The sequence below is a fragment of the Sphaerodactylus townsendi genome, linkage group LG11, assembly GCF_021028975.2.
Source record: "Sphaerodactylus townsendi isolate TG3544 linkage group LG11, MPM_Stown_v2.3, whole genome shotgun sequence".
NCBI lineage: Eukaryota > Metazoa > Chordata > Lepidosauria > Squamata > Sphaerodactylidae > Sphaerodactylus > Sphaerodactylus townsendi.
The window spans coordinates 46071516-46084624 of NC_059435.1; the positions used below are offsets into that span (position 1 = coordinate 46071516).

At 41.1% G+C, this 13109-nt stretch overlaps 1 protein-coding gene across 6 annotated transcripts in view; it reads left to right on the forward strand.

Moving 5' to 3' along the window:
* ETV1 (ETS variant transcription factor 1) overlaps positions 1 to 13109 on the forward strand; it is an 88747-nt gene that overhangs the window by 49246 nt on the left and 26392 nt on the right. For all 6 annotated transcript variants that reach the window (XM_048511004.1, XM_048511003.1, XM_048511001.1 and 3 more), the window contains 2 exons: positions 473 to 661; positions 2797 to 3044. In XM_048511004.1, coding sequence (XP_048366961.1) covers positions 473 to 661; positions 2797 to 3044 — 437 coding nt within the window. The remainder of the gene's footprint in view (positions 1 to 472; positions 662 to 2796; positions 3045 to 13109) is intronic.

The window sequence follows — 13109 nt, forward strand, 5'->3', positions numbered from 1 at the left end:
TTCCACTTGATAGAAATTTGTTTTCTTCAGAGTGTTACAATGAAATATGTATATTTAAAGTTTTTTAAAAATGCCTTTGTGCTTTTTTGTGCGGTACCTTGTGTGCCTTTAACTAGCAGAAAGGTAGCAATACAAATTTAAAAAAACCCCACCCCTCTCACTCCTGCAGAGAAGAGTTATGTATTGGCAACTTTTAAAACATCAGTTATTTTGAGTGATTCCTACTGTTAGCTTCATGAACAAAGGGGAAAGCCACATAGTGTGAAACAAAAAGGAGAATAAAGATTTGTTTATGTGTGCACTGAATCCTCAGACTGTTCAATCCTTAACTATCACCCTGGGGTAACTGTTAACTCTCAGCTAGTACTAAATCTGAAGTTTCACATGTTCAAGGCCAGCACTTGGGAGTGGGCCCCTCTGGCTGTGTGTTACTAATTCCAAATCCCTAAATTATTTCTTTCTTAATGGGCAGTGCCTATGATCAGAAGCCACGAGTGGGAATGAGGCCCTCCAACCCTCCTACTCCGTCTAGCACTCCGGTTTCACCACTGCATCATGTGTCCCCAAACTCGGCTCAGAATCCTAAACCTGACCGGATTTTTCCTGCCCATCTGCCTCCAGCTCAGCCCATTCCGGATAACAGCTTCCCTATGGATCACAGGTAGGAGAGGAAAGGTTTCTGGGTTTTGAGGAGGACATTCCATATTTTTTGTATCAATAGTCCTGAATGATTACCCTACTGTTGTTCACCATAGCTTCAGTTGTGCACAATGGGGCAGAGTGGAGAAGCACAGTAAAAGCCATACAGTTAAGACAGCAAATGTCCTGGCTGGCCCAGAATGTTGTTGTAGCCTTGCTTACCTTCCTCCATAATCTAGGCTTTTCTCTACTGTCTAGATATCACAAGAGTAGTGATGAGCAGAAGATTAGGGAGAGTTTTCAAGGATTATGGTAAATGGGAGTGAAAAAAGTTCCATTATAGTCAACATAGACAAGTGCAACAAATTTCCATAGATATTGAACATGGTTGTATAGAAGTTCATGAAGGCATAAGTCATTGTATTTACGTATAATTCACTTGCTTGCAAGTAGTCTTCACTTTAGATACTCCTGCCCATTAAATTAACAAATTACTAGACTATGATTTCTGTGTTCTTATTTAAATTACCTTTTAATAGCCAGGCATCTACAGGAACCACTTACTGTAAAAATTTGCATGGTATCAATTGAAAGGGTGTGGATTTTCCCCCTTTGAGCTTTTGAAATGTAACAGCTTAGGGAAAGGAAGTCAAGCTGCCAAAACAAACTCTGTTCAAATGCCTTTAGGCTGAGCAAAACCACAGAAGCTAAAAAACTTCTAACTGAAGCTCCAGCTACATCCCTCAATCACTCTGTTTAGCTTTTGTTGTTAAGATCCTAAGGTAAAGCGCTCATTGTCTGAACAAAATCAGGCAGCCAAATCTGGAGGCCTCTGCAAACAGGGACAGCTCTGCCATTGCACCATCCCCAGAGGACTTTCAGGTGGCATAGGGGTGCAGTCAAACATTTTTAAAAACCCAGTCACCTGAAAGCCCTACATAGGGCTGAATGGAGTTTCTGGTGGCATATCTCTGAGGCAGGGCCATGGCGTTCCTGGCTCTAAAGACTGGATAGAAGCCAACTACAGTCGGCTCCACCCCTTCTGCACCAGTGTGGCTGGCTGCATCACAGGACGGTTGATATTTTGGTGTCCTAGCATTCACCCATGGTATTTTTGCCCCTCTGGATTTCCCCTCCATTCCGGAGGGCAAATCCACCGGAAAGGGTCTGTATCATATCTAGGAGGTGCTAGTGCTGTGTGGAAGACTGAATCTCTTTTTGCAAAATCTTTTTGCCTTCCATCTTGACCTACCTACAGCCCTACTGCATTCCATTTACATGTGGAATGAAAATGGCCCCAATAGCAAAGCCACTTATATAAACATATGGCTTGATTTCTGTGCAGGTATTATTAACTTGCTTTTGAGGCTTGGTAAGTGAGCCTGTTCCCTATTTGATGTCCAAGTCTCCATTTTTTTTATTCATTCCTGACAGTTTTTAATGATGACTTCTGCTCTTTTCTTGTCTAAAGGGAAAAAAGGGGAAATGAATGCAGCGCCAGTCAACAGCTATTTTCCAAAGCTTTGAATTTAAGATCGTACTTTCTGAAGGTGTAGGTGGACTGCAGAGGCACCACTCCATTCATTGTGCTATAGGATATTTTTAGCTCTGTGAAATGTATTTGCTTTTTGGCTGTGCTCTTCTCTTGAGAGATTTTTTTTCATCTCTTCCTTCACCATTGCAAAGAGTGTGTATGTATTTGATTTTTCAGATCTAAGTGATCACACACACAAATTCAACATTGAATTGTTCTTGGAGGGTTTTTTTTTTTACTGTCCACCCTCCATGCACAAACATACATTTAGAAAACACAGCAAAACATAAATGAGAGAACCTCAACTACACCAAAGCAGGTTTTTAAAGTACGGCCCTTGTGGTTGAAGTGTGAAGATTTTTTCATTTATAACTTAAGACATAATTCTTCCCTTTACTAACCAGCCCTAGAGTTAGCACAGAAGGCATCATTCTGCAAGTATTACATAAGAAAAGCTGTACATGAAGAAGAGTTTAATAACTAAAACACACAGATCTTATAGCTTTTTTTGGGGGGGGGGGGCGGGGGGAGGAGGATTACCTGCTCAGTTCTCCATACAGTTTTAGAAATAATATTTACAGCATTCTATGTGTCCAACTGGGTTCTCTTGTGTTAAATCCCAGATTTCGTCGTCAGCTTTCGGAACCTTGCAATTCGTTCCCTCCTTTGCCTGCAATGCCAAGGGAAGGACGGCCAATGTACCAACGACAGATGTCTGAGCCAAACATCCCTTTTCCACCACAAGGGTTTAAGCAGGAGTACCATGATCCAGTATATGAACACAATGATATGAGTGGTGGTTCAGCCAATCAAAACTTTCCCCCTCCTCTGATGATTAAACAAGAACCTAGAGATTTTGCGTATGACTCAGGTAGGTGGGACTTGGTTCTGTTTTGCACAGTTGGATTTTACTGTTTTATAGTGCCTGTTAAATAGGCTTTGTGAGAGACGAAGAGAGAGACTATGCTGTATACATGGAATACTGCTTTGAATTGTCACATTAATTGTCACATCATCTTCTAACAGGCCTCATCAGCACAGTACATCCGATAAACTGGTGTTCAGAGTACTTTCCCTCACTCTGTAGACTGCTTTCTAGATCTGCTGCTTTGTATATTAGACACTACAGTTACTGCAGAAGAAAAATGAAATTCTGAACACAGTGTAGTCACTCATGATAAGAGTTATGCTTCCCTCAGGCAGGGAAGCCTTTAAAACCCTTTAAAGGAAACAAAAAAGGTTCTCAGAGAAAAGCGAACGTTTTGAGAACCATTCTGAAATGTTTATGTGGTGTAGCATTATTTATGTAAGCTTGCCAGATGGAAGAAGATGTCATGTGGAGGGGATGGAGGGTGAGGAACAAAGGGAACAAGAGGATGAATGAAAAACTTTTGTAAGTTTCTTGGGACCTCTGATATGTGACAGGTACCAATACCGTAATAAATACATTGGGAATAAAGTTGAAGTTTGAATATTCAAATTATGCCCTCTTCATCAACTATGATCCTCCTTCTCAGTGTAATACTACATTATTAACACTTCTGATTATCTGAATTTATCTGATTTAAATTTATTGAGATAATTTTGGATGTCTTCCAGATAGTTCAGATGAAATGAAGTTGAATTTGAAGTCGACACTCATCATAGGAATGGATAGTTTTTTGACCGGCACTTCATACTGCAATTGCTTTGTTTTGTTTTTATAAGCATTTACAATAGGAATACAATATCAACTCACCTCAGCCAAATGGCAGGAGCATTTATTTGTTCAGCTTAATAAGAGATAGCCAGCATCTTAAAACTCCTGTTGTTGATGACTTCTTAGTGTAGTTGTAAGGAAGTTTCCCTACAGTATAGCCCTAAAGGGGCATGATTGCTCATGCCCATTGACTTCAGTGGGCTTAGAAGGGTATTGCTTAGGATTGCACTACCAGTACACAGTGTCTGGAAGTTTTACACACATAACTTCTGTGTACAGAGCTCCTGTCACTTGGCTAACATGACACAAGTACTAGTAGTCACCTGTTACATGATCCTGCAGTTATCTGTACAATTTTCAAAGCATATTCCTCTTGATATAACTTTGTTAGAGAAGGAGAAGAATCAAAACCATAAGCAAAAATGTTCCAGATGTAATGTTTTCCAAAGTCTGGGAACTTAGCATAGTAAAACTGATGTAGAGAAATTGAAGCGTCTCAGTCACAGCCAGTTCTTTTATGATCTTTACAAATGCCCTTTTCCAGCCTACTAAATTTAAGGATGGCAGTGTTCACTTTTTGACATGGTTTACATTTTGGCAAGATAAAAATAGTCAGCCTTTTTCACACACAGTTAGTTTCAACAGGACCTGTTGCCTATTTGTCTTTTAATGTAATCGTCAGGTTTTTTCTTTACAGAAGATAGATTGTGGTTTGGTAGAATGACATCTGAACTTGCGTTTTCTTCTACTAATATGAAGAAGAAGAAGAGTTTGGATTTATATCCCCCCCTTTCTTTCCTGTAGGAGACTCAAAGGGGCTTACAATCTCCTTGCCCTTCCCCCCTCACAACAAACACTCTGTGAAGTAGGTGGGGCTGAGAAAGCTCAGAAGAACTGTGACTAGCCCAAGGTCACTCAGCTGGCGTGTGTGGGAGTGCACAGGCTAATCTGAATTCCCCAGATAAGCCTCCACAGCTCAGGTGGCAGAGCGGGGAATCAAACCCGGTTCCTCCGGATTAGAATGCACCTGCTCTTACCTATTACGCCACTGCTGCTCCTATGGAAAGTTTTCTTTTCACACAAGGAATGTTGTTGACTCGACTAGAACACAAGTGGGGCCCTTTTATCTCTGTGGTCCTTAGAAAATTTTTGATTATCACCATGAGCTCGTATACTTCCATGAGCTTGCATACTTGTACTTTGTATTTAAAAAATATCAGTGCTTAAATTCAATGGTTTTTTTGTATTTAAAAGAAAAATCCATAGTTATATATAAGACCAATTTCCTCAGGACTTTGGAAAGCCACCCCCCCCCCCCCCCCCCCCCCCCCCCCCCCCCCCCCGCCACACACAAACACAAAGGTGCTGGTTCTCAGTAGCAGTGAGTGCTTTTGAAAAAAATGCCCTGGCTATATTTCATGTTTTTCACTTAGAGAACCATTATCTCTTTAGAAGGGCACTTCAAGCATAATCTCTTCTGGTATGATCTCAGCCATATGGGCATGGAAAGACACAATGGAGCCGCTCCTCTTCTCTTTGGAGTGTGGGCGTTGTGAGACCGCAGTCCCAGAATAAAGCGACCTGTAGTTTTTCTGTAAATAACGTAAGAGTTTATTGAGGACTGATGCATGCGAGAGATAAACGAATTCTGGGGAATATAGAAAGAACCAAACCTTAAATCCCGCTGCTCTTGGCCCACCCCTTTGCCAGGCCCAAGAGAGGCAGTTGCAGTGAGATAACAAAGGGAAGAATACCAACATTCAAATACAGACTTAACATTAGAAAAGATAGGGGCTTGGCCACACCTTGGAGAGCTGTGGCTGCATTTTAGCTTTCATTTCCTGGAAGGCTGAAAGGGGGAGGGGGGATGAGCCAAGGGGCCCATCCTGACAGGCGTCACAGTGTGCTAGCAGTTAACCGGAATGGAATGCTGGCCCTACTTCTCTTTTCAGCCTTCTTTCCAGAGGTGGGATCCAACTAGTTCTCACCACTTCTCCAGAAGTGGTTACTAATTTTTTCTGAGTGCCAAGAAGTGGTTACTAATTTTTTCTGAGTGCCAAGAAGGGGTTACTAAAGCAACCTCCCTGCCCAATAGGGACTGGAGGTGCGTGTGTGTGGCAGCCCCACTGTTTGAATCCTACCACATCGGAACCTGCTATTAAAATTTTTGGATCCCACCACTGCTTCTTTTTCAACCTTATGAGTTGGTTGGGAAGTTCCTCTGTGATCTAGTAAACTCCTGATTGAAGGCTTGGCTATGGTAACCTCCCATTTCCGGTAATGGCTTCTATGATGCATGCATGTTAAAAATGAGTTCGCTCTACAGTGATCCCTCTTGCGCATCTCGGAAATTTGGACGACCCTCATTCTATAGCTCTTTATTTTTCCCCTCATTTCCACCCATCATTGTGAACTCTGTCGATTTCAGCTGAGTTGCTGTAGTCAAAGAATTAGTTCTATAAGTGAGCCGGCAGCACAACCGGTGGCCATGAAAAATTGATTTGTAGCCTCAGAAACACTTTTATTGGCTTCAGAATCCCTGCATTTAAGTTGACACATCTGTACACCACATAAATTGCTGTCGTCCACTAGGTTTGATGATATTTTGTCTTGTTGCCATCTGCTCTCCAGAAAACATCAAACCCCCCCCCCCCCCATCCTTGCTAAGAGTACATTAAATAACCCTTTAGGAGACGTAATGCATTTGCCATTGAACCATTGATTTTTATTATGCCTACGAATGTTTGGGGACAAGTTGCACTGAAACATAGCTTGCATAATATTACTTTGCTGTCCTGATAAAAAGTCCGTTTTGCAAGATCATTATGCTAAGTTGCTCCTTCAGGGATATTTTGAAAGAGCCTTATAACTGCTGATTGCTTTTGAGCGCTGTATTCTTCCCCATTTTGGAAATATGGTGAATGAAAACCATTATTATGGAATGATTATAACTCTATTAAAACATGACATTAATTATGACATCGGAAATGGCAGATCAATTAGTTGTAATTGTAATTGCAGGTATGCAATTTCTGTTGCAGAATGTTGAGATAATGGAACATGGAAAAAAAAGGAAAGAAATGTCAACAGAGTAGAAGCTGCTTTATTTTTCCGCCCATATAGGAGCCATGCTGTGGGGAAAATTAAGGCGAATGAAATTAGGCAGTGTCTTTGATCTGACTAACTTCTGTTGCAGAAGAAATGCACAAGCTTTTAGATTTCACAGAGTTCTGCATGTTCTAAGTAATCTGTCAGCTTTCATGTTCCTGTATTTGGCCATATTACAAGCTAAAGCTAGTTCATTAAAAGAGTGTTTAACCCAAAAGAGCAGAAGGGTAGGGCAAGTCTTAAGCACTTTTGACCTCAGATGTCTAGAAAGTGCCATCCGTGCAAACTGCCCCTCACCTACCTCTGATTCCTGTTTCTTGCAAGATTGGCTGTCCTCTAGATGCATTAGAACATAAAACCCTGCTGGATCAGACCAGTGGTCCATTTAGTCCAGCATCCTGTCTCACACAATGGCCAACCAGTTACTATGGAGGGCCAACAACTCCTCCTCCAATATATTTTATATTTAAGAAGTGTACTTAAAAGTAATTGCCCAGTCTCTGGGCATTTGTTGAGGAAACTTTCTGAGGCAGATTCCACATGGGCAAAAACCAGTGCCCCTGGAATGGTAAAAACACTGTTCCAAAAGATCTGTTTGCACGGCTGCCACCTCTGAATCAAGGCATCACTGTGCTTTTCCTGGGGAAATGAGGCATTTGGGAAACAGCATTTCCCAGCTGGCACCACTTTTTGGCATCTCCATTTTCCCCCACACTCACCTTCTCTCCTTGCCAGGCTCCGCAGGGACAGGAAGCCACGCCCACACTGCCCTTCAACCCCCAGGGCTATGCCGGTGGAATGCTGCTACCCCCACCCTTGTGGAATCCACCTGACTGCCCATTCACTTGAGGCATACCACTAGAACTGCAGATCTGACTGAACTACTTGAGGCAAATTGTATCCTAGTGAGATAGCTGGATCTTTCTTCAGTCTCTGGTGGTGCTGATTGTGATTCTTTGGACATAACTGTAGCAACAAAAGGGTTTTGTAAGACCATTCTGTAATGTTTCTGTTCTATTTTAGAGTCGATCCCAAAAGCTGATGGTCAACTGACAGAAGGAAACTTGTATTTTTCCTGGCAATTTCTGTGTAGAGTTCAGAGTTCCAGAATCTGTTGAATACACACATGAGGATCATTTTAGTACAGTATGCAAACAGTGTCCTGTTGAACTTCTTCCATGGTCTTTAAACCTATCTCCTGCAGTATTATTTATAATAATCCTAAAGTTGGCTATTGAATATCAGTGCTGGATTTGGATGTTATGATTGACCACTGATACTGGAAGCATGAGAGACGTGTGCAACACTCTTGGTATTGTGTCGGAAGTTTGCCACTGAAGGACATTTGAGCTGGCCCTCTAAGGCAGACATGAGCTGAAGCTGAATGCAGGCAAGACTAAAGTTGTAGGGACTTGTAGGGATTTCACACGTATTTTTGGGAGGTACGCATTCTTATCATTAATGGAGTTCATACTCCCATAATCAATCATATTCTTGAGTATTCTACTTTACATTGATCCTCTTTTGTAACACTCATCAAGGCTATGCTTATTTTTATTTTATCAAGTTTTGGAAATTCGTACAAACATTAGTTTAAAAAAACCTTTAGGAAAGAAAGAGGATGAATAGTAATAGTGGTACTTTTTGCTGCTTTTGTATTCTAGGGATATTTTAGAAATGGTCTGCATACATTTTGGAATTTATCTTCTTTTTTGCTTTGGGTATAGTGACTATCATTCATGGTCTCTTAACTTAGAGTCTCAACTGCTGTGATGCAATATATATTTGAGCCTGTTTATTCTTTCGATACATCAGCTGAATGTTGAACCCAGTGGGCGGGCCACTGGGAATGTATCACACCCAGATGCCGAACATCTACATCAGCTCTCTGTTGTCTTCCAGCTCAGTTTGAGATGTTTTAGAACAAAATTTGAGTTATTAGAGTGAAACCCCAGATACTTTCTCCCACTGGAAAAAGCCTTCAGTTTAAACCTCATTTAAAGCCCTGGTGAATAAAATTATTCTGCAGTGTCTCCTGAAAAGTTCCAACAATGGCTCTCTCATCACAATTTTAAACCAATTTAAAAATATTTAAAGGACACAGTATAAACACCCAAGAGGAATAATTCATCATCATTAGTCAGCTAATACAAAAGCCTTCTGGAGTAGAAACATTTCTCTTTTCTCCAGAAGGCCAAAAGAGACAACAGCAAGCCCTTTTCATGGAGGAGGAAGTTGCACTATCTGGGGGCATCAGGTGTGAAGACCCATCTTTTTATCCCATGCATCTCACCTCTCTCACTGTTCCTTGATCTCTGTTCCTTGATCTCAGGGTTTGGCCAGATTGATACGGGAGCTGATGATCATTTAGGTACTGTGGATCCAGATTGTCTGGGGTACTCTTGCCAGCATCTGGGAATCCCTGAACCCCTGAAGTAACAGAAAATGCCTTTTTGGAGAGGTTCTGGGATTTACTCAAGCGATTGGGTTGGTGGGCAGGGACGGTGCTGCTCTGGCGCCACCTCACCCTCTCCAGAGGGCTTCCCCACAGCACGAAAAGCCCAAAAGAAAGAAACAAAAACTGCCCCCAAGAATCTTCCTTAGGGAATAACAGAAATATGCCACCAAAAATGTGGTGTCTCTCCAAGGCCGGCTCCACCAGCTCATGGGGGCTAAACAGGCAGTGGATGAGAGAGCCTCAAAAGTACCATTTGTAATAGGGTATGTATTACACAGCTTAGTCATGGATCAGACTTTGGGGGGGGGGGGCATTCAATTAACCTGGTGTTCAACAAAAGCACTTTCTGACCCACTGTTTCATTTATCAGCAACACCCAGATTTCCACTGTTTGGGGGAAAGGATCAGAAAGAGGGATAGCATTTCAGTGTCTTGTTCCTCTTCTTTTCTTTACTGACACCCATCATACTCTGCCCAATCCGAATGCAGTGGCAACCCCTGTTAAGACTCCTTAAAGCTTTCCAAATACCTAGTACTCCTACTAGCACATGTGGGAGGAGAGTTGCTTTTGGGGCTTTTGTTTGGTTTTTGATAAATCATGTTTCCAAATGGAGACCTGCAACAAAATGTTGTGAAATATGTTGTAGTTTTATTTTCAGTACTTAGGATTTGGGGGTATGGTGAAGGGATGAGCAGGGTCAAGCCAGAAACCCTTGCAGGGAGGTATTTGAATCACAGTAGTCCATGATTCCCTGTAGTATGTAATCCTGTATAGAAAGGAAGAAAGCAAAGCCTAAGGCAGAGGGAAGAGTATTTATACTTACAGAGATTATGGGATTGGATTGAGGGATGGACACATGCAAATCCTACTCAGAAGATAGGAGAAGAGAATGAGAAAAGAAGGCAAAAGGTTTATTTTCATTATAAAATTTCCAATATTTCTGTGTCTCTAATGCAGACATAAACATTTACAATAAAACTAAAATGGGGTTTTGGCTTGTAAGACATCATTTTCCACTTCTGGAGAATTTCAATGCGTCCCATCGGAGCTGTTTTTAAATATATGCACCATTTTTTTCCTAGGTATTTTTTGAATTCAGTTTTATTGGACTTGAAAATTTTTTTGGAAAAGCTTTAAAAAGCTGAATACCCATTCCAGTACATTTTTTTTCTGACTTTTTTCAGATATCCAAAAAGATTTGGCTCCATTAAAGTCTATGGGGAATTTTTTGAGGCTCTTGGGGGAAGGCTGTTTTTTCAAGGCAGAAGAACTGAATTTGCAACATAGCTGCAGGTGATTCTGCTTAAAAGAAGCCCCAAGGTTGGTGAAGTTTGGGGCAGCGGGTCCAATTTTATGAGCCTCCTACAATCTAATGGAGTTTCAGTTGTTTCCAATGGAATATGGGGGCACACCCTTGGTGGTCACATAAAATTGGACCCAAACTTCACTCAACCTGGTGGTTTGTATAAGGAGAGTCATCTGCAATTATGCTGCAGATTTGGTCCTTGAAAAATAGCAACTCAAAAGCCCCCCACAATTTTGCCATGGATTTTAACAGACCATGTCACACTCAAGTAGTGAGTGGTGGTGCCTGGATGACTGTTTTGCATTCAGTGGGAAATTTTTGCAGGGTTCTGCGGAAAAAACATGCCAGGGGCTTGTCCCTAACTTTACCCCCATCCATCCACCTTTTATCCCTGCCTTTCCTTTAACCACAGTCTTCCCCCTCTTCCAGTCTGTATCCTTCCTTGCCTCTACAATGCAGGGAATGGCTATATATACTTACATACATATACTTTATAAGAAACTTGTGGGATTGGTCATCTCATTCCCCCACCTTTGTTTCCCCCTCCCCCTCCCCCTATGTCTCTGCTCTTCACTCTATCCATGCACCCCTTCCCTTACTCTCCCCCATGCCTGTCACTCTTTTTTTCTGCCTCATCTTCCTCTGTCTCTTTGCCCATTGTTTTTTTTCTTTCTGCTGCCAATTCCATGATTCTCTTTCTGCCCCATCATATTCTTTCTCTACCCTACCACACACATTCTCTCTGTCTGCCGCCCCCCTCATCACTCTTTCTGCCTCTGTTCCTACTTATTCACCCTTTTTGCATCCCCATCTCACAGCCTTTGTTTTCCTTTTTCACCTTTTCTACTCCTCTCCCCTAAAGCTTTATGTTCTTCTCATCCTTATATTATTATTTTGGCTCTCTGCTCAATGCAGGAAACACTTCGTTTAATTTGACAGGAATTTAAATCCCCAATGACTTTTTTAACATTTCAGATTCCTCCCTAAGTTTGAAGAAAATTCTGCTTAACATTGATATGGCCCCAATCCACAGATGTCAGTATCTACAAATGGGGGGCTACACATTACTATTAGTATATAGACTGGATGGCTTAAAAAACATACTTCATAAAACAAGATTCCAGTTTTGTATCACCACAACTTTATTTAACTATCGTGATTGTTCTATACATACACAAAACAAATAACTGGCTTAAAATATATTTCTGCTCATAGTCTTAGGCTGATTCCGCATGGGCCAAAAACAGCAGTGTGAAAACAGTGTGAAAATGGTGTAAAAGGGTTTAAAACGGTGTAAAGGGGTTTATGCTGTTTTCACACCGTTTTCACATCGCTGTTTTTAGCCCATGCGGAATCAGCCTTAGAGAATACTACTAATTTAGGGTTTGATCAAATTTTTCCTTTCCCAAAGCAAGAACTCTTGCACTGGAGGAAGTTCTCACCTAGTAGAAGGGAATCATTGTATTTAGTCTTCAGTGTACCTTTCCCTTTGAAATATGCCGATGAACAAGGACTCAAGATAACTGTGATAACCTGAGTAAAAACAGACCATAAGTATGGCTTATTGTATATCTGTGCCATTATATTAACACCTGCCTAACCAGAATGGTCTTCATTAAGTAGGCCAATCAGTAGCATCTTTCAGCCTTAAACATTGTTTCTGTAATCTAGATTGTTGAATGCTGCAAACCCCCATCAAAATCTATAGATTGCCCCACTTAAGGAGAAAATGTTGAAAACCTTTGCTAGGGACATTGCTGGTTCCAAAATGTTTCCATTGTAGCTGAAATGCCAGCTTGTGAGAAAGTTTCTTATCCTGCCAGCTGGTTATATGTTCAGGAAGAGAGATAAGGGAGTGTGTTGTGGTTTGAATATTCTCTTTTGGTTGCAGATTCAAAGGGGGAGGAAGAAATAGTAATAGACTCCCTTCACATTTATGTCTTTTTATAGGCTTCTTGGGGCAGCTGTGATCTTTGTTGTATTGGTTAATTGTACTGTTCTTTTCTCGCATATTGCGAAGCTTAAATAAAGGCTTTTATAAGGGCTTCCCTTTTCTTTGAAATGTCATTCCACTATGTAAAAGAATATTTTAATGAAGAAACAGATCTTATTATCTAGCTTACATTTTCTTTCTCCTTTGACTGGGTATGTTAATTTTAGGGAAGAGGTAATCTTAGTATAGATTCCTGTAGATACCTTATGCATCTTTCATAAGACTGTCTCTGCACTGCTGTAATCCATTTCTTTGGGTTAGTAGTTAATATTGAGATATCCAGTTTCTTCGTCATTCATACTTAGCAGGAATTTTAAACAGGACAGCCCATCTAGACAGTCTCATAACTGCCCAGTAATATGGAAACAACC